The sequence below is a fragment of the Phascolarctos cinereus genome, unplaced genomic scaffold (assembly GCF_003287225.1).
Source record: "Phascolarctos cinereus isolate Bilbo 61053 unplaced genomic scaffold, phaCin_HiC Scaffold_9;HRSCAF=440, whole genome shotgun sequence".
In the NCBI taxonomy this organism is placed as follows: Eukaryota; Metazoa; Chordata; class Mammalia; order Diprotodontia; family Phascolarctidae; genus Phascolarctos; species Phascolarctos cinereus.
In genome coordinates, this window is record NW_027556402.1 from 205,715,721 (window position 1) to 205,734,136 (window position 18,416).

General features: G+C 40.4%; 1 protein-coding gene across 1 annotated transcript in view; it reads right to left on the minus strand.

The window, feature by feature from the left end:
- Positions 1-948: 948 nt before the first annotated feature.
- The window catches only part of SPON1 (spondin 1), a 385,860-nt gene continuing 368,392 nt past the window's right edge, over positions 949-18,416 (minus strand). Inside the window, 6 exon segments of the mRNA XM_021005269.2 lie at positions 949-2,991; positions 7,507-7,770; positions 8,655-8,819; positions 10,783-10,950; positions 11,072-11,242; positions 15,285-15,467. Coding sequence (XP_020860928.1) covers positions 2,828-2,991; positions 7,507-7,770; positions 8,655-8,819; positions 10,783-10,950; positions 11,072-11,242; positions 15,285-15,467 — 1,115 coding nt within the window. The 3' untranslated portion in view covers positions 949-2,827.

Sequence of the window (18,416 nt, forward strand, 5' to 3'; positions counted from 1 at the left end):
TGGTATGTGCATGTATGCATGCATATAAATAGGTATATGTTCTAAAATTGTACTTACATGCTTGATTTGTGGTGTAGAGGGGACCATGAGTTCTCAAAGACTTTTGACAAAGGACAAGATCTGATGGGTCCTGCCCACTCTCAAAAGGTTTCAAAGGATGGCTTAGGTAATAATGGACTGTGTGGCATGAGTACCACCCACTAAGTTGGCTTTAGGGTAATGAATCTTTGGGCCACAGCAACTTCTGACACTTATCTGTGAAGTTCTAACAAGATTGTGATCCATTCTACTGGGAGTACCTATGCTGATGAATTAACAAATTACTGAAATGTTAAACTACATATGTGAATTCACAATAGTGTGATGTAAAATTGGCCAGGGAGTGAGACATGAGTTCTGAATTGGCTTCTCATGTATACTGGCCAAATGACCCTAGGAAGTTCAGTTAGTCTCTTGGTGTACCTGCTAGCCAGTTCTTGAAGCCTGTAAATTGCAGAGATGGTGCTGATCTGCAATTGATAGGAGGACTTCTTCACTAAAAGCTCCCTACTTCACTGAAAACACCAGTCCAGGAAAACAAACAAATACACACACAGAAATGTATGTGTGTGTCTTGGGTCCAGGAAGACCTGGGTTCATATCCTGCTTCTGATGAATACTTTGTGACCTTGGTCAAGTCCCTTAACTCTCAGTGCCTTCAGTCAGCGATCTGTGCTTATAAATTGTAAGTGCAGATGACTCTCTAAAAGCACACAGAAATGTGTAAAGCCAGTTCAGAGGTTCTCTGGGAAGCTGGGTGAATATGGCAAATGGGTAGATAGAATGATGGAAAAAGAGCCTGGGTCACTCTGCATCTTTTATTGGAAATAGTTGAATTTGCTGGGATTTGTAATAAGACAGTTCAAATACCCAGAGTGTTGATTAGCTTAAAAAAAAAAAAAACAAACATGCCAGGCAACCACAATGACATCTTTATTGAACAGTCTCCTATGTTAAAGAAAATAATGTATATATTCACATACAGAGCTTCTGTAAATCATATTTGAAACTGTCCTGACAAGTTTAATTGAAGTTCTTTATTAAGGATGGATATTCAAGGAATTTCAGACATTCAAAGAATTGTACATATTTCATACAGACCCCATGTAAATATTTGGAGTGAGGAATAATAAAAGCACTGGTATGAAAGTTAACCTGGAATTTAAGGAATAGACAGAATTTGCCCTGGTGAGATATTGGTCCCTTCACACCAAGGCCTTCAAGGAAGGAGAACAGTCTGGGATGGAGTCAGAAAAGGTGGATCCCTGGAGCCACATAGTCATCCTCCAAGAAAGTATCATCATTTACAAGGTAATTTATGATGCACAGTGGAGTTTGGGGACATTAGGGAGAAGAGTCCCTTTTGCACTTAGGTTACTGCCACTATGTATATTTCTGGGTCCCAGAACCAAAGCCTATCACTGTAGGCTTTCATGACAAATCCTCCTAAAGATAAAAATTTGGAAATAGACTAGGGATTCCCCTCAGTTTGGATCCATTTTCCCTGGAAAGTAACTGTGATCTCTGACAGCCTCTGGGTCACCACAATACACTTTTCAGATTAAGAAATATTTTAAGATACAAAGACAGTTTGAAAAAATTCAGGAAATAGTATAATGAAAAAAATCAACTGAAAATTATTTTCTTATTTTTAAAAAATGCTTAAAAATGAGTAAACCTTTAAAAATGACAGCTGTGTGAAGACAGCTTGAGTAAATGATTGACAAGCTGAGGGATGAGAGGGCCCAAAGCAGCCTTCACAGTCCTGATGTCATGAAAATAGTTCAGGAGTGCATATCCCCACATCAAAAAAGAAAAAAAAAGTTAAAAGTTTGGCTTCTAAAAGAAACATAACAAAGAGACCAAGGAAAAATGACTTAAAAGAAACCCAACTCATTTCTAACCAGTGTTTAAAATATGAGTCATCAATCAATCTTTTTACCAGTGACCAATAATGTCTCATCCTTTCTACTAAAAATTGTAAAGTCCCAGAGGGCAGAGATTATATTTTTTATCTTTGCATCCTCCCACCCTACTCCTAGTACCATATGGACCCTAGCAAATGGTATGTGTTTAATAGCTCTTTTGAGCTAAATATAATAAAAATAAATGTGCTCATTATTTCTTAAGAAGAAAATGAATCAACCTGATAGAAGTGTTGATGTCGCCATGTAAGTCCTACCATATTAAGGATACTCAATGAGAAACTTAATAATAAAAATAACAGAAATGGACCATGGTCCTGAAGAAGATTGGTTTAACACCAGGGAAGAAAAGGTGAGTGGTCCATTTGGTCTGGCAGAGAATGACTTCTGACCCTTCCAGATTCCTGGGCTGTCACTAATACACTGCTCAGGCAGCATTAAATCCTATTCAAAGAGACAGATACTTCTCCATGTGAAACAAGTTGCCTTTCCTCAGTCTTTCTTACCTTTCCACTTCTACTTTCCGCCTGTTTCTCTCCTAGAATAGTGGTCTACTTCTCCCGTACAGTCATGGATACAGTCTGCTTTGGTACTCAGTGACTCACCATGACCCACTAGGATTGTTTTTTTTTTTTTTCTGCACTAAAGGGCTAGCTGGAGCTCTGGGAGGCCATGCCCAGCATACATCTCTGAGGAAGTATTTGTAAAAGGTACTCATTGCCTGCACCAGCAAGCCTAGTAAGCAAACCACACTGCAAAAATGAAAACTAATATACACAATTTGCATTTCTTTAAAAAAAATTCAAACCCAAACCAACTTTCCATTGAGCCCAGAGGGTGTTATTTCTTAGGCCAGCATTTTGCTAACAAGGGTGAACGTTGCATGCTCTTATCTCCTTCTTGTCTTTACAGCTGGTAAACTGGGAACTTTTAAATCTCTTCTTCACAGTCATGTAGCGCTCTTGAATCCCACCCCCGCAAAGTTTGGTACATTCTGACCAGGCAGTCCATGGACGCATCCTACAGCCTAAAACAGAGACAAATATTTATGGAGTTATTCTGGTAAGGTTTCCAGGACCTGTTCAGTAACTCTCGTGGCTAAACTCTGGCAACAGGTTAATGTTTTACAGCAATTGCAAATTGTATTGTGTATTTCTGTACTAGCAGAAGGGTATGGTAGAAAGAGTACCAGATTTAGGATCAGAACACCTAGGTTCAAATAGTACTCCAGATACTTTACTGTCTGTATGACCTTGGACAAGTCAATTAAACTCTCTGACCCTCAGTTTCCCCACTTATAAAATGATGGAATACATGATTTCTTCTAACTAAATTTTATATGTGATTCTATACTCCTATCACAATAATTTGTTTGACTCACTAATGGCCAATGTCCTCACTAGGGATTAAAATCATAAGAGATTTAGACACATAGGCTCCCAAAGTGGGCAATACTGCTTCCTTGGGGGGGTGCAGGAATGATTCAAGGGGACAGTAGTAGCATTGGATGCAATTCAGGGGCTTTGAATAAAAATAAGGGAGTGGTGGAAGCATAAGGAAAGAAGATAAGAAAATTTTGCAGAACCATTAATACATGTTTCATCTGTTGTGTGACAGAGTTAAAGTCATAGTGATTACATTATTTTCCAAATAAACACACAAAATGAACTTTATAACTGATCAGTGGTCAAATCAGCCTACTGATCTTAACAAGCAAGTGTTGGCAGGTGGGCATGTTGTGCATTGTCAGGAAGTCCAGCATGCATCAGCTTGTTTACAATTGATATTATATGGCTATATGACACAATATTGTGTCATCAAAATCTCAATGTAGGAAAACAACACAAATTTGCAATAAATTATGAAATTTAAGATGTCATTTAAAAAAGTCATTTTTTTGAAATGACACAAAATTTAAAAACTCTTAAAGGATTAAAGAAAATAGATTTCCAGGGGGAATGCTGAGTAATTTTTTTCTTTTTTGAAAAGGGGGCAGTAGGTCAAATAAGTTTGAGAACTTCTGATTTAGACCCTAGAGACCACTGAACCCAACCCCCTCATTTTATAGATGAGGCAAATGAGATGTCAAAGAAAAATGGTGTGACTTGCTTAGGGTCACACATCTAGTAAGTGTCCAGATCAGAATTTGAATCTAGGTTTTCCTTCCTCCAAATACAGTGCTCTATCCACTACTTCATGTTGCTTCTGTATTATACTGCTAGCCTAATAAAAATGTATTTGCTCTTTGGAATCATTAGCTTTAAGAACAAAGGAGTAAAGTGAAAGATTATTTAAAATGTTTTTGAGGCTCAGAAGCCATTCCTTTGCTTTAAGAACATGAGTCAAGGGTATAGAAGAGGTACTAGAAGCTATACTCATGTGAGGAACATGGTTTATAAAGAGAGATGTCTGGGGAGTGTTTGATCTGAACCACTTTTTATTATAGTTAGTAATGAAGGAGAAAGCATGGGACAGCAGAAAGAGTTCAGGACATGGAGTCCAGTGGACATATGTTTGAATTCCAGCTCTGTCACTGCTTACTACCTGTGTGACCTTGGGTAAGTTGCTTAACCTTTCTGGGCCTCAGTGTCCTAAAGTGTAAAATGCAGGGGTGGGAATATATGACTTCTTATATCCTCTCCTAAACAAAGGCTAGTATCCTATGTTCCTTTTGAGCTGCTCTTTTGACTTTCAAGGCATACTAATTCCTGAGGTATCATCCCCAACACGGACCCCCCAAAGATCCTTTCTATTGCTTTTGTATAATAATAATGAATTTCGAGGACCAAGTACCAGATGGGCAATTGTGCGTAGGGGAGTTCCCCAGTCAACTTGACTAGTTTCCAGGGTGATGGTTGTACCTTCCTGTGGAGGGGGTATGTGCATGCCTATTGTCAATCCTGAGAGGATTGGGTAGGCAGGGGTATTTGCTAGCTAGGTTGCACAGTGGATTGAGCACCAAGTCTGGAGTCAGAGAAGGCCTAAGTTCAAATCTGACCTCAGCTGTGTGACCCTGGGCAAGTCATTTAACCTTTGTTTGCCTCCACTTCCTCATTTGTAAAATGGGGATGATAATAGCCAGGATTGTTGTGAAGACCAGATGAGATAGTATTTGAAAAGTGCTTTGCACATAATAAGTTCCATATAAATGTTAGTTACTATTATGATTTCTAAGGCACATCTGTGGGGTCCTATTCATGAGCTGTTTGGGTGCTTTCTATCTTCTCCTGGCTTCCTTCAGTCTCAGCTAAAATCTCACCCTCTGCAAGAAGCCTTTCCCGCTCTTCCTAGACCTTAGCCCTTTCCCTCTGAGGCTGCCCCCCAATTTATCCTGTACATATCTTGTTTGGACACAGTTTGCCTACTGTCTCCTCCATTACATGGTGAGCTCCTTAGCACAGGGACTGTTACTTTTTGTTTTTGTGTATCATCAGTGCTCAGCACGTAGTAGGCACCTAATAAATTCCAGTTGACTGACTCTACCGAGATTTCCCACTGGCAACTCTGGGTGGGGACCAATATAAACAAGGAGGTTGGGGGACAGGAGAGACACAGACAGGTAAGTCAGAATTTTGTGGTGTTAGGCAGCTAAGTGGCTGAGTGTCTCTTGTGCTGAACTTGGAGTCTGGAGGAAACTAAACTGAAATCATGCTTCATATTCTTATTGTCTATTTGATTCAAGCCTCAGTTTCCTCAATTGAAATATGGGGTTAATAACAGCACCTACCTCCAAGAGTTGTTGTGAGAACCAAAGAAAATAATATATACAATGCTTTGCAAATCTTGCTATATACATGCTAGCTATTACAGTAGCCTCACAGATTCTGATTAAGCCCAAAGGGCTAAAGTGTGGATGACACAGTGGACAGAGTGCTGTGCCGAAAGTCACAAGACTCATCTTCCCAAGTTCAAATCTGGCCTCAGACACTAGCTGTGTGACCCTGGGCAAATCACTTACCCCTGTTTGCCTCAGTTTCCTCATCTACAAAATGAGCTAGGGAAGGAAATGGCCAACCACTCTCGTATCTCTGGCAAGAAAACCCCAAAGGCGGTCATGAAGGGTCAGACACGAATGAAATGACTGAACAAACAAAGCTAAGCCATGAATTGTATTTAGTATTAGTACATTGGAATGAGCACATGTTCTGGAGTAAGAAGATGTAGGTTCAAATCCCAGCTTACTACCTGTATAATCTTGGGCAAGGAGCTTAACCCCACTGGGCCTCAGTTTCCTCATCTGTAAAATGAGTGGTTGGTAAATAGTACTAAATGGCCTCTAAGATCCTTTCTAGTTTTAACTCTATCATCTTACGTAACTTCTTGGACATGAATGCAACACATTACTGCTTCACTATAACTTGAATGGGGTTATGTAGTATTATTTTAAAGTCACCAATGCCAATTAATTGTTGAACTTAATGGCATCTCCCCCTTAAACCAGTTTCATCTCTATTGCTCAGGCCCTGTGTCACCTTTGGCTCAGTGAGGGGTCCATCAGCCCGTTGATATAACTAAATTTCTATTGTTTTCTACGGATTGTTTCATCCTGAGAAAGCTTGGCCCAGTGTTAGCTTGAGTCATCTAACCCAAATCCCGTAACACTTGTGAAAAGAACGGCATCTTGGCAGCCAGCCGTCGAGAATAAGGAATCTCGAGGGGCTCTGAGCAGAGCTGTCAGGGAGGCCACTCTGGAGGAGCAAAGAAACACAAATAACAACAACAAAATCTTTGAGATTTTCTTGTTAAAATCTGGAAGGAAATTCCAGATTAGCATTGCTACTGTTAACATAAAGGTTGTCTACATAACTTCTCTTTATATACCTTATGGTCCAGCCAAAATGGTCTTCTTGGTGTTCTACACTTATGATGTTTTATGTTGTTGTTCAGTCATGTCTGACCCTGTGACCCCATTTGGGGTTTTCTTGGCAAAGATACTGAAGTGGTTTTCCATTTCCTTCTCCAACTTATTTTACAGATGAGGAAACTGAGGTAAACAAAGTTAAATGACTTGCCCAGGATCACATAGAGACTAAGGTCTCAAGCCAGATGAACTCATGTTTTCCTGACTCCAAGTCTAGCATTCTATCCACTGCTCCACCTAGCTGCCCAGACTTATATACATTACTCCTTTTTAGGGACTCCATGATTCAGTCATCCCTCATACAGGATCTCATCTCCCATTCCTAGAATGTGTTATTTCCTTGCTTCAGTCTCTTAAAACTGCTAGTTTCTCTCAAAGCTCAATTGCCTACATGACGCCCTTCCTGATTCCTCCAGCTGTATCTATTTTGTACATACAGCCACATGATAACTAATTTAATAGAATGTAAGCTCCTTGAGGAGCTTTTTCTTTTAAATTTTGAATTCCCAGTGCATGTAGTGCCTAGTAGGCACCTAACAGATACTTGTTGATTTGACCAATAAATCACAAAATCTTCTATCTAAAAGGGAACTCTCCTTCCTAAGACAATCTCCTCTGAGAAGGCTAAGTGTCTCTTTTCAGGCAAGCTCATAGCCTGACCCTATCAATGAAGAAACGTACCTGGATACTGCTCACCATCAGCCTCTTCTTTCAGGGGTTCACTCCTCCTGTTTTCACGGACTTCTCTCCAGCGCATTTTCTGCAGCAATGGGTTTCGCAAACATTTCCTAATTCGGCATTTTTTCCGTTGCACGGTTTCTGGACAGGGAGCTCCTCCAAACTGTGGCTCCATCTTGATCATCCGGGTCCTGATCATATGGCCTTTCCCACATGACTTGTTACATTCGGACCACTGGGACCATTCAGTGAGCTCACAGTCAATGGCTGGCAAAGGAGGAAAGTGAGAGTTATCGGGAGAGATTGACCCTTACTATTCTTAATGAATTCCTTCAGTGAATACCAAGGGACCGGTCATGTTGGTGTGCCTAGTGTCCAGAATGGGACGTTCAGTCACAGAAATCAGAAGCTGACGTCATCAGGCATATTCTTAGAAAGATAAATGATTGTTTGGTGATACTCATTTGTTACAAAGCATTCATTTTCTGTTTTTAATTTGGGGGGAGGGGTATCTCAAAAGTGATGCCAGAAAAGCAAAGAAAAAGACCATTGAAACAAAGGGCATCAAATAAAGATTCATGGTTTCAAAAAAAAGGAAAAGAAAAGAAACTAAAATGGCCTTCTAGTTATCTTCAAAATAGAGTACAGAGCATGCTTGGTGCCTTAGGTGCTTAATAATTGCTTGTGGATTGATTACTGCAACTGAGTTTTAGATCCCTGAGTCAGCTGCCCAACTTCTGTTTATAGAGGAGTATGTGTGGGTGTCTTGACAGGATCAGGGTGATAGCTCCCGCCGGAGGAATTTAGGGGAACAGGAAGTCAGGAAAATCTACCAGTTTTATATTTAACCTTTGTTGTTGTTCTTCATTCTCAAAGAGGACCAATGACAGCAGGAGGGTGGAGTTATTGAATGGGTATTCAGCCTTTACACAATTAAGGATTGGCTGTATTCTTTGGAAACACTTTTAAATTTCACATCTCCTTTAAAGGTTAGTGAGTTCGGTTCCCCAAAGAGCAGCTCTGTCTTAAGGGCTACACTTTTCAGATGAGAGGGGAAGAAGTGAAGATGGAGAAGGGAGGGAGCAGAGGGAGAGGAAGCAGGCAGACACAGGGGCGTGTGGACGCAAACTCGGCTGGCTCGCGGCACTTACGGCACTCTGGCAGCATGCATTTCTCCACCTGCTCCAGCTCTTCATTACAGTCCCCAAGCTCGGCAAGAGATTTCAACATCCTCTGGCGGGTCCTCATTCCCTTCCCGCAGGTCACACTGCAGTCGCTCCATTCCGACCATGCAGACAGCAAGCAAGGGATGGTATCTAGCCCAAAAGCCAGTCGTTAGCAATAAGAAAAAGCCCCCTTTGAAGCAGGCTTCCCTGATCCTTGGGTTCTGACTTATGTCTAGACTAGGGTATTTTAAAGCAATCAAATGACCATGGTATTGACTCATATGGTAGTATGTTTGATCACGAGCTGACATTGTAGAATGAGAGGTTGCACAATACATTACTCCTACTGACTGTTAGGGGAAGCTTCTCCTTCCTTTTCATCCCATCCTGCCAGGCAGCTAGAAATGTGACATTAGCACCTGAAACAGTTGAGGGAAGGGAATGCTGCAATAGAACACTCAGCAGGGCACTGCTAAACACAGAGGCACTGAATTTGCAGGTGTAGGGTTCAAATTTCCACTCTGTGACTCACTAGATATATGGTCTTGGTCACACATATGGGCCCTCAACTTCCTGATCTATAAAATGAAGGTGGTTGGGGCAGCTAGGTGGCACAGTGGATAGAGCTCCAGACTTGGAGTCAGGAGGACCTGAGTTCAAATCTAACCTCAGACACATAACACTCACTAGCTGTGTGACCCTGGGCAAGTCACTTAACCCCATTGCCCCATTACATAAAATAAAATAAAATAAAGGTGGTGCCCATAATCTCAGCAAAGCCTAGATGAACATGTGTTGGAGATAGTGTAGAAGGATTCTTGTTCTGGACTGGTTTGGACTAGGTAGCTCCTAAGTTACTTTCCAATTCTTAGGTTGGAACTATATATACATATGTGTACATATGTATAGATATAGATAATAAGTTTTTTGCATATAATTGTATTTGTACGTGTTGTCTCCCCAAAGTATCTTTTAAGATCCTTGTGGGGCAAGATCTGTTTCTTTTTTGGCTTTATATTTGCCCACTTCCTGGGCAAGTCACTTAAACTCTCAATGTCCTATACAACTATCAAAGAGTATAAATCGCAGAGAAGATCTAGCATGCATTGGGAAAGGAGGTTTCTTTATGTGGGAATTTCCCATATCGATGAAATTACAGGGCCACTTCCTATTCCTATCTCCCAAACTTTGTACGGCACCTGGCATGTAGGTGCTTAATTCATATTTACTAATCAATTTTGATCAAAATTGCTTTATTTTACAAAGCAACTAGCTACCTTATTAGATAACTCAGTTTAAAAAAAAAAGCAAGCAAACAAATCTTCTGTAGATTGCATAAATCTCACACATTTATATTAATACTTTTCAAATGCATGTAGATGCCATGATTAATAAAATATAAATTAATTTTAAAGTGTTAGCTAAGTCATAGTTTTTGTTATCAGTTCCCCCCACCCCATGATAAGTATTAATAGCACAAATGCCATTATATTAGAGTATACCCAATATTTTAGTGTTAGAGATCTTTATACTCAAAAATATTGGGAACCACTGGACTATACAATCTTTCATGATGGTAGATATAGAACTGGAGGGAATCTTAGAGCTTATATAGTCTGGCCCATCCATTTTACACCTGAGGAAACTGAGGCCCAGGGAACTTAAGTGATTTTTCAAAGGTGACACAGGTAGTAAGTAGCAGAGTGATGATTTGAACTTAGATCCTTCCCATCTCTAAAATGTTGTTTTTACTACTTTATTTTATGCAGTTGGTTACTTCCCAGAATGCACAGAGGATGTTAAGGTGCTGGCAGAAATTGTCTAGCCTAGTATTGTTGGAGTTGTGGTACTCCCCCGAGACAGCGGATAAGCTCTATTGCAGGAAACCCATCTTGCCTGAATACGGCCCATCTGCCTGCCTGCTGGAGCCCTGAGCCACTAGCTTCACCCTGCAAAGACTTCTTGGCAGTAGAATCCTCTAGCCCTGGCTCAGGCTCCCTGTTTGGAGAGGAAGGCTGGACTGAGGGATGCCTTTGGCTGATGCGGCATGTGCAGAGGGGCCTAGGACACGTTCCTGAGCCTTGCTGGCTCGCAATGGGGGCTGATGACTCACGACACTCTGGCATCATGCATTTTTCCACCTCGCTGGTTTCTGCCTTGCACATGGAGCCATCTGCTGGGCTCATCTTGATCATCCGATGTCGCTTTCTCATGCCCATCCCACAGGTGGCGCTGCATTCATCCCACTCTCCCCATTCAGTTGTAAGGCAGCTGCTGGGAGCTGGTTAGTTTTGTCAGAGGGAAAGAGAGAAATGAGGAAGAGTTAGCAAATGGCTCTGGTTAATAAGTCCTTAAGCCAGGAGTTCATAACTAGGGATAGATGCCTTCAGCCTCACACTCACAGCACTCCTCGTTGACAGTACACTTCTCTGTTTCCTCAGTGGGCACAGTGCATACAGACCCATCCTCGGGGAACTGTTTCACATATCTCTCCCGGGAGCGCATCCCTACCCCACAGGAGATGCTACATGGCGACCAGGTTATCCACTCCGACATGGTGCAGGTGGAGCCATCTACAACAGAAAGGGAGACAGTTCAGCTAGGGCCATGGGTCTCCCAGCCCTCCTTCTTGTGTCTAAATAAATAGATGGAAATACTAGCTGCTCTGTAGAGTCTAAGGCAGGAAAAAAATAAATATCAAAGAAATGAAGCAAAAGAAAAATTCAAAGTCAAGGGTGTCTAGACAAATAATAACCATCACCAGAATATAGAGGAGATGTCATGTAGTGGATAAAGAGCCAACCTGGGAGCCAGGAAGAGCTGGGATCAAGTTATTAACCTCTTAGTGCCCCAAGCAACTCTCTAAGATCTTAAATTGCAGAGAAGGTACCAACCTGCATTGGTAGAGGGAGTTTCCTTAGCTGGGAATTCCCTATGTTAATGAAATCACCAGTCCAGATCCTATCCCTATCCAATCATTATAGATAGATAGATCTCTGAAATTACTCTTGGGTTGGGGATGGGAGGGGGAGAAAAAGGTTTGGAAATAAAAGAAACCTATCCCAACTGCTAAAGAAACACAAAATTCTCTAAGATACCCTATGTCCTGCTACAGCAACTCAAGTTTGGATACAACTTATTAACCTGGTACACTCTTCATTGATCATGATGCCTTTTCTCTTAACTATTCCTGAGTTCATTTCTGGCCTCAGACATTTACTAGCTGTGTGATCCTGGGCAATCACTTAACCCTGTTTGCCTCAGTTCCTCATCTGTAAAATGAGCTAGAGAAGAAATGGCAAATCACTCTAGTACTTTGCCACAAAAACCCCAAATCGAATCACAGAGTCAGATATGACTAAAACAACTGAACAACAAAAAAAGAAAACACAGACAAATTGATAAAGTAAGTTAAAACTTTTTTTTTTTTGCTTCAATTTACATTTAGAATTCATTGGTTCTCACTCTGGAGATGGATTACATTTTTTATCATGGATCCTTTGGAATTATCTTAATCAGAGTACCTAAGTCTTTCACAGTTCATCATCCTTACAATATTGCTGTTACTGTGTACAATGTTCTTCTGATTCTGCTTACTTCACTTTACATGAGTTCATATAAGTCTTCCCAGGTTTTTCTGAAACCATCTTGCTCATCATTTTTTATAGCACAATAGTGTTCCATTACAATCACAGACCACAACATGTTCAGCCATTCCCCAATTGATGGACAGCCCTTCAATTTCCAATTTTTTGCTACCACAATAAAAGCTGCTATAAATATTTTTGCATACATAGCTCCTTTCCCCTTTTCTTTGCTGTCTTTGGGATGCAGACTAATAATGGTGTTGCAGGGTCAAAGGGTATGCACAATTTTAGAGCCCTTTGGTTATAGTTTGAAATTGTTCTCCAGAAAGGTTGGATTGGTTAACAATGCCACCAATAGTGTATTAGCATCCCTATTTTTTCAGATCCCCTCCAGCATTTGCCATTTCCCTTTTCCGTCATGTCAGCCAGTCTTATGGGTGAGGTGGTACCTCAGAGTTATTTTAATTTGCTTTTCTCTAATCAGTAGTGATTTAGAATGTTTTTTTAATGTGACTATTGACAGCTTTGATTTCTTCTTCTGAAACCTACCTGTTCATATCCTTTGACCATTTATCAACTGGGGAATGGACCTTATTTTTTTTTTATGAATTTGCTTCATTTCTCTACATATTTGAGAAATGAGGCTTTTGTCAGCCAAATTTGCTGTAAATTACCCCCCCCCCAGTTCCCTGTTTTCCTTCTAACTTTGGCTGCATTAGTTTGTTTCTACAAAACCTTTTTAATTTATGTAATCAAAATTATCTATTTTACTTCCTGTGATCCTTTCTAGCTCTTGTTTGGTCATAAACTCTTCCTTTATCCATAGATCTGACAGGTACATTTTCCCATGCTCCCCTAATTTATTTATGATATCATTCTTTATGTCTAAGCCATTTATTCATTTTGGCCTTATCTTGGTTATGTGGTGTGAGATGTTGGTGTATACCTAATTTCTGCCAAACTGCTTTCTAATTTTCACAGCATTTTTGTCAAATGGTGAGTTCTTGTCCCAAAAGTTTGGATATTTGTATTTATCAAAGACTAGATTACTATGTTCATTTACTATCATATATTGTGTACTTAATCTCTTACAGTGATCTACTATATTTTTCAGCCAGCGCAGATTGTTTTGATGATTATCGACTGCTTTGTAATACAGTTTGTAATTTACTATGACTAAGCTACCTTCCTTCACGTGTTTTTTTTTTCATTGATTCCCTTGATAATCTTGGCTTTTTGTTTTTCTGGATAAATTTTGTTATTATTTTTTCTAGCTCTATAAAATAATTATTTAGTAGTTTGATTGGCATGACACTGAATAAATAAATCAACTTAGGTAGAAACAAGAAATCCTTTGGTAAGAATGCTTCAAATCTCCACATTTGAAATGTCATTTGCTATATGTGGGCTCATTATAAATTCGGTTTTACAAATTTGAGTTACGATGTGGAGATAGAGGATTTCAACTTGAAATGTTCATATTTAAGGAAGTATATACATATATATGTATATATGTACTATATATATATACATATATATATACACACACACACACATATATATTTGAATAAGAAAAATAGTAGTGCCTTTGTATGAAGGATATTTGTAATTTATACATCACTGAAGCCATAAAAGAAGACTGTCCTGACTGTATCATCAGGCACATGGAAATATATGTTTTGTGTAACCACAGGAACTTTAACCTAGTGGCAGCTAGCCGGCATAGTAGCTAGAGTACAAGACTTGAATTCAGGAAGACCTGAGTTCCAATCTTTCCCCAGACACTTACTAGATGTGTGACCCTAGACAAGTCCCTTAACCTATCTGTGCATCTTCTCTCTCATCTGTTAACTGGAGATGAGAGTAGTACTTACCCTACAGAGAGGTTGTGAGGATCAAATGAGAAAACATGTGAAATGCTTTGTAAAACATAAAGCCCTAGGCAAATGACAGTTGTTGTTGTCTCCCTACACACCAATTTCTATGTGAAAGATGTATCAGGAGTTAGGACACAGCCCTATAAAATTAAAATTCAGACCAACTCTCAGTCTTCTATAGTAATGGCAAAAAAGCACCTGCTTGAGTAAGAGAACCCATTAAAAAGAAGCCCAAATGGTAATGGGGTTCATCAAGCTGGAGGCCTTGTTCTTCATGTTTAGAAATCGTGAGGTGTTGCTGTGTTTAGATACAGAAGAACTGCCCCCAGAAGCATCTAGAGATGTTATTCTTGCCATTCTGTCCTGGTGAGGATGAGATGCCTATCCCACAGCCAGATTATAGCACAGGATGAGGTTACCCAATTTAACCACCAGCCATTCTTCTTTGGTGATGAGATTTGGAAATATACTCAGACAAACAAAGCAAGGCCTACTTTGATCTTGTAGTTTTCATCACTACTTGCTCTTCACTGGTATAAACTGGCTGGGATACTAGAACAACTGAGTCACAAGCCTCAACTGAGATAAGTTGTCCATTACATAGAGAATCACGGCCACCTTCAGTGGCCCAAATGATATTTAGATAATTACAAATGCAAAGAAAATTACTAACCAGTGAGTTTGGCTTATTTTTCTGGCAAAATAATAGAAGTGATTATTAAAGGGATGGTTTGTGAGTAGTTAGAAAATGAAGAAATGATAATTAAAAGTTAGCATGGGTCCAATTAAGAATGGGTCATGCCATGAAGGAAGTGAAAAAGGGGTCCTAGGGAAGGCCCAAGTTCTGTCAGTCTGCCTTCAGAAGAGTATGGACCATGGGTTTGACATTAGTTAATATCTGAAGCTTTCAGTGAAAATACAATATTACCCAAGTGGGAGAAATGAGATAGAGCCACCCTAACTGACAAGCAGCAGAAGACACTACAGTTAAGATCTAGCAACAAAGAATATCAAAAAAGGATACACAGCACCCAGAAAGCTATCTTCAATTCTACTCTTTGTCAGATACCATCACTTGTGGCTATAGTTTGCTCAGCTTTGAATGGCCTCCAGCTTGTCATCCATTCATCCTTTACTGACCAAATCCTTACCTTCGTCACTGCAGCCAGGACCCATGCACGGCTGGAAGTCTTGTGTGTCAGGGCATGGGACGCTGAGGTCAAGCTGTGCTTTCAGCATGCGCTGTCGCATCCTCTTGCCTTTGTCACATGTGGAAGAACTGCAGGCTGACCATGGGGACCAATTGGAATAGATGCAGGTCTCAGGGGTGTCATCTGAAAAGAAGGTTTAATCTTGTTCGATCTATTTTTTTCCTTCATGCCTATGAAAAGGTTTTGTGGATGTATTACCCCAGGGGCTCACAGACTGATGTGGAAGCAAGACCTACTCTCTGCGTGTGACCACTGCCTGCCAATACAACGGTGACAAAGTCACGTGTTTCTTTCTTGTAATTTCTCAACACCCAAGATCCTGGTCTTGAATATTCTGGGCTTTCTGAAAGGGAAATACTTCAGGTGTTTTTCTTCTTGTGATCTTACGTCATCACTAGTATCTCATTTAGGAATTCTCTACTAATGGGGCTTCCGTGGTTTCCACCAATGTCTTACCCAGGTTGTCCATCAAAGTTGTTTGAATGTGACCCTCAGTTCTTGAAGATGGTAAGTAGCCCCATCAACATCACCATACTTCCTCACACTCCTTTAAGACTTTAAAGTTTGCAAAGCCCTTTCCGTGTTATCTCATTTGGCCCTTGTACCAACCCTGTACATTAAAGGGTATTATTATTCTTGTTTTACATATGAAACTCAAAGAAGTCATGTGACTTTCGTGTGTGTGTGGGTGTCCTGTGGTTAGTGCGTGAGCCAGAATTTGAACCCAGGACTTCCTGATTCTTGATGCAGCCCTCTGCTGACTATACAGCACTGCTTCTCAAAGTTGAATATGGTGGGGAAAATTTTTTGGCAAAAAGGGTTTCAATCTGCACTAGTGAAAGGAGTGTTTACACGGACAAAATCAAAAACACTTGAAGCATTAACATAACGTCCTACAATTAGTTATTGAATTCTGAAAAATATAAACAGCTGAGAAGGAGGCTGGTGGGGAGGGGGACTTCAAATAGGGAAAGCGTCAGTGTCGTAAATGGAGCAATGACTTCAAATAGCATAGATGTTGTTGGTCCTGATTGTATGATATACAAACCAAATACTTAAACATCCATATCCTAAGAAGACCTAGGAATAAAAACATAGATTAAAATAATAGCTAACATTTATGTAGTGCTTACTATGTCCCAGGCATTGTACTTTACAAAAATATCCCACTTTGTCCTCACAACATCACTGAGAGGTAGGTGCTATTGTTATCCCCATTTTACAGATGAGGAAACTGAGGCAAATGAGGTTAAGTGACTTGCCCAGGGTCACAGAGTTAGTGTCTGAGGTTGGATTTGACTCCAGGCTCAGCCCTCTGTCCACTGAGCCACCTAGATGTAAATGCTGCTAGATTTCTCAGGTACCATAATCTGTCACTTGGATTAAGTATATTAGCCCAGAGGCTCAGAGTCTGCATGGAATATGATGCTGATCTGATGGACTGGGTGCCTACTCTTCATTCTGCTTTGGTGGTTTGCACAAGGTTGGCTCTCAGTCCTTTTTACCTTCACACTCTCCCTCAGAGATCTCATTGCACCTGTCATTTCACTGGTCACCACTATGCAGTGGTACCTTGACTTTGAAGCCTTCCCTGAGCCCTTCTCCAACTCAAAGTGTCCTTGCCCTCTTCAAATTTTCTTAGATTATTTTGTTTAGCTCTCTTCTTGATCCTCATCATACTCTGTTTTGTATATACCACCCACAAGTCTATTGTTAGTGATGTTGTTTAGCAGTTTTTTCCAGTCAGTCATGTCCCACTCTTAGTGACGCCATTTGGGGTTTTCTTGGCAGAGATACTGGAGTGGTTTGCCATTTCCTTCTCCAGCTCATTTGACAGATGAGGACACTGAGATAAACAGGGTTAAATGACTTGCCCAATGTCGCACAGCTAGTAATTACTAAGGCCAGATTTGAACATAGGTCTTCCTGACTCCAGGCCAGGCACTCTATCCACTGTGCCACTTAGCTGTTAGTAATGCCACATCCCCAAATTTCTTTGTGTGCATGTATATGCGCATATATATATATATACACACACACACACACACACACATATAGAGAGAGAGAGACAGAAATTTACTTACCTGTATATATATTGCTGCTCTCCTCCCCCCACTCAGAATAGAATTTAAGCTTCTTGAAGGAAAGAAGTGTTTTCATTTTTGCCTTAGCCCATAATAAGCCCTAAATAAATGCCCATTGAAATATTGAATTTGTGTGGATGTAATATAACGCCTAGTTGAATGTAAGGAGAATAACTCTGTCATTTTTATCATGTATCCCCAGAACAAAAAAAAAACAGTGCCTTGCATATAGTAAGCACTTATGAAATGCTTGGTGTATTGTATCTTTCATTCTTGCTGACACCAGCCTGGTCCAAGATCTTATTACTGCTTGACCTTCACTATTATGACAGCTTCCTGTTTTCCTCTTCTTATGAGCTCTTTTCTCTCCAAACCAACCTACTGGCAGATTAATTTTTCCTAAAGCACAGTTATGATCTCGTCACTCTAAGGATGTCTGAAGTCAAACAATAAGCATTTATTAAGTACCTACTATATACCAAGTATGGTGCTAATCACGGGGGGGGGGGGGGGGGGGGGGTGTTCAAAAAGATACTCCCTACTCTTAAGGAGTTCACAAGCTAATAATACATTCAGTGGCTTTCCTTATGGCCCACAAAGGAAAGAGCAAGGAGAAATAAAAAGGAAGGCAAGATTGGAGCCTCAGTAACGACTTAAGGGGCAGGGATGAGGTAAGTATGTGACACAATGGATAGAGTGCTGAGCCTGGCATCAGGAAATCCTGAGTTCAGATACTGCCTTCGGTCCTTATTAGCTGTGTGATATGAGGCAAGTCACTTAACTTCTGTTAGCCTCAGTTTCTCCTTCTCCAAAATTGGGATAATAATAGCATCTACCTCCCAGGGTAGTCTTAAGGATCAAATATAATAACATTTGTAAGGTGCGTAATGCAGCCCTTGGTATATAGACACTTCACAAATGCTTGTTTCTTTCCTCCCTTGAACCAGCAAAAAGAAAGAGTAGTGACTAGAGAAGGGGATCCAGGAAA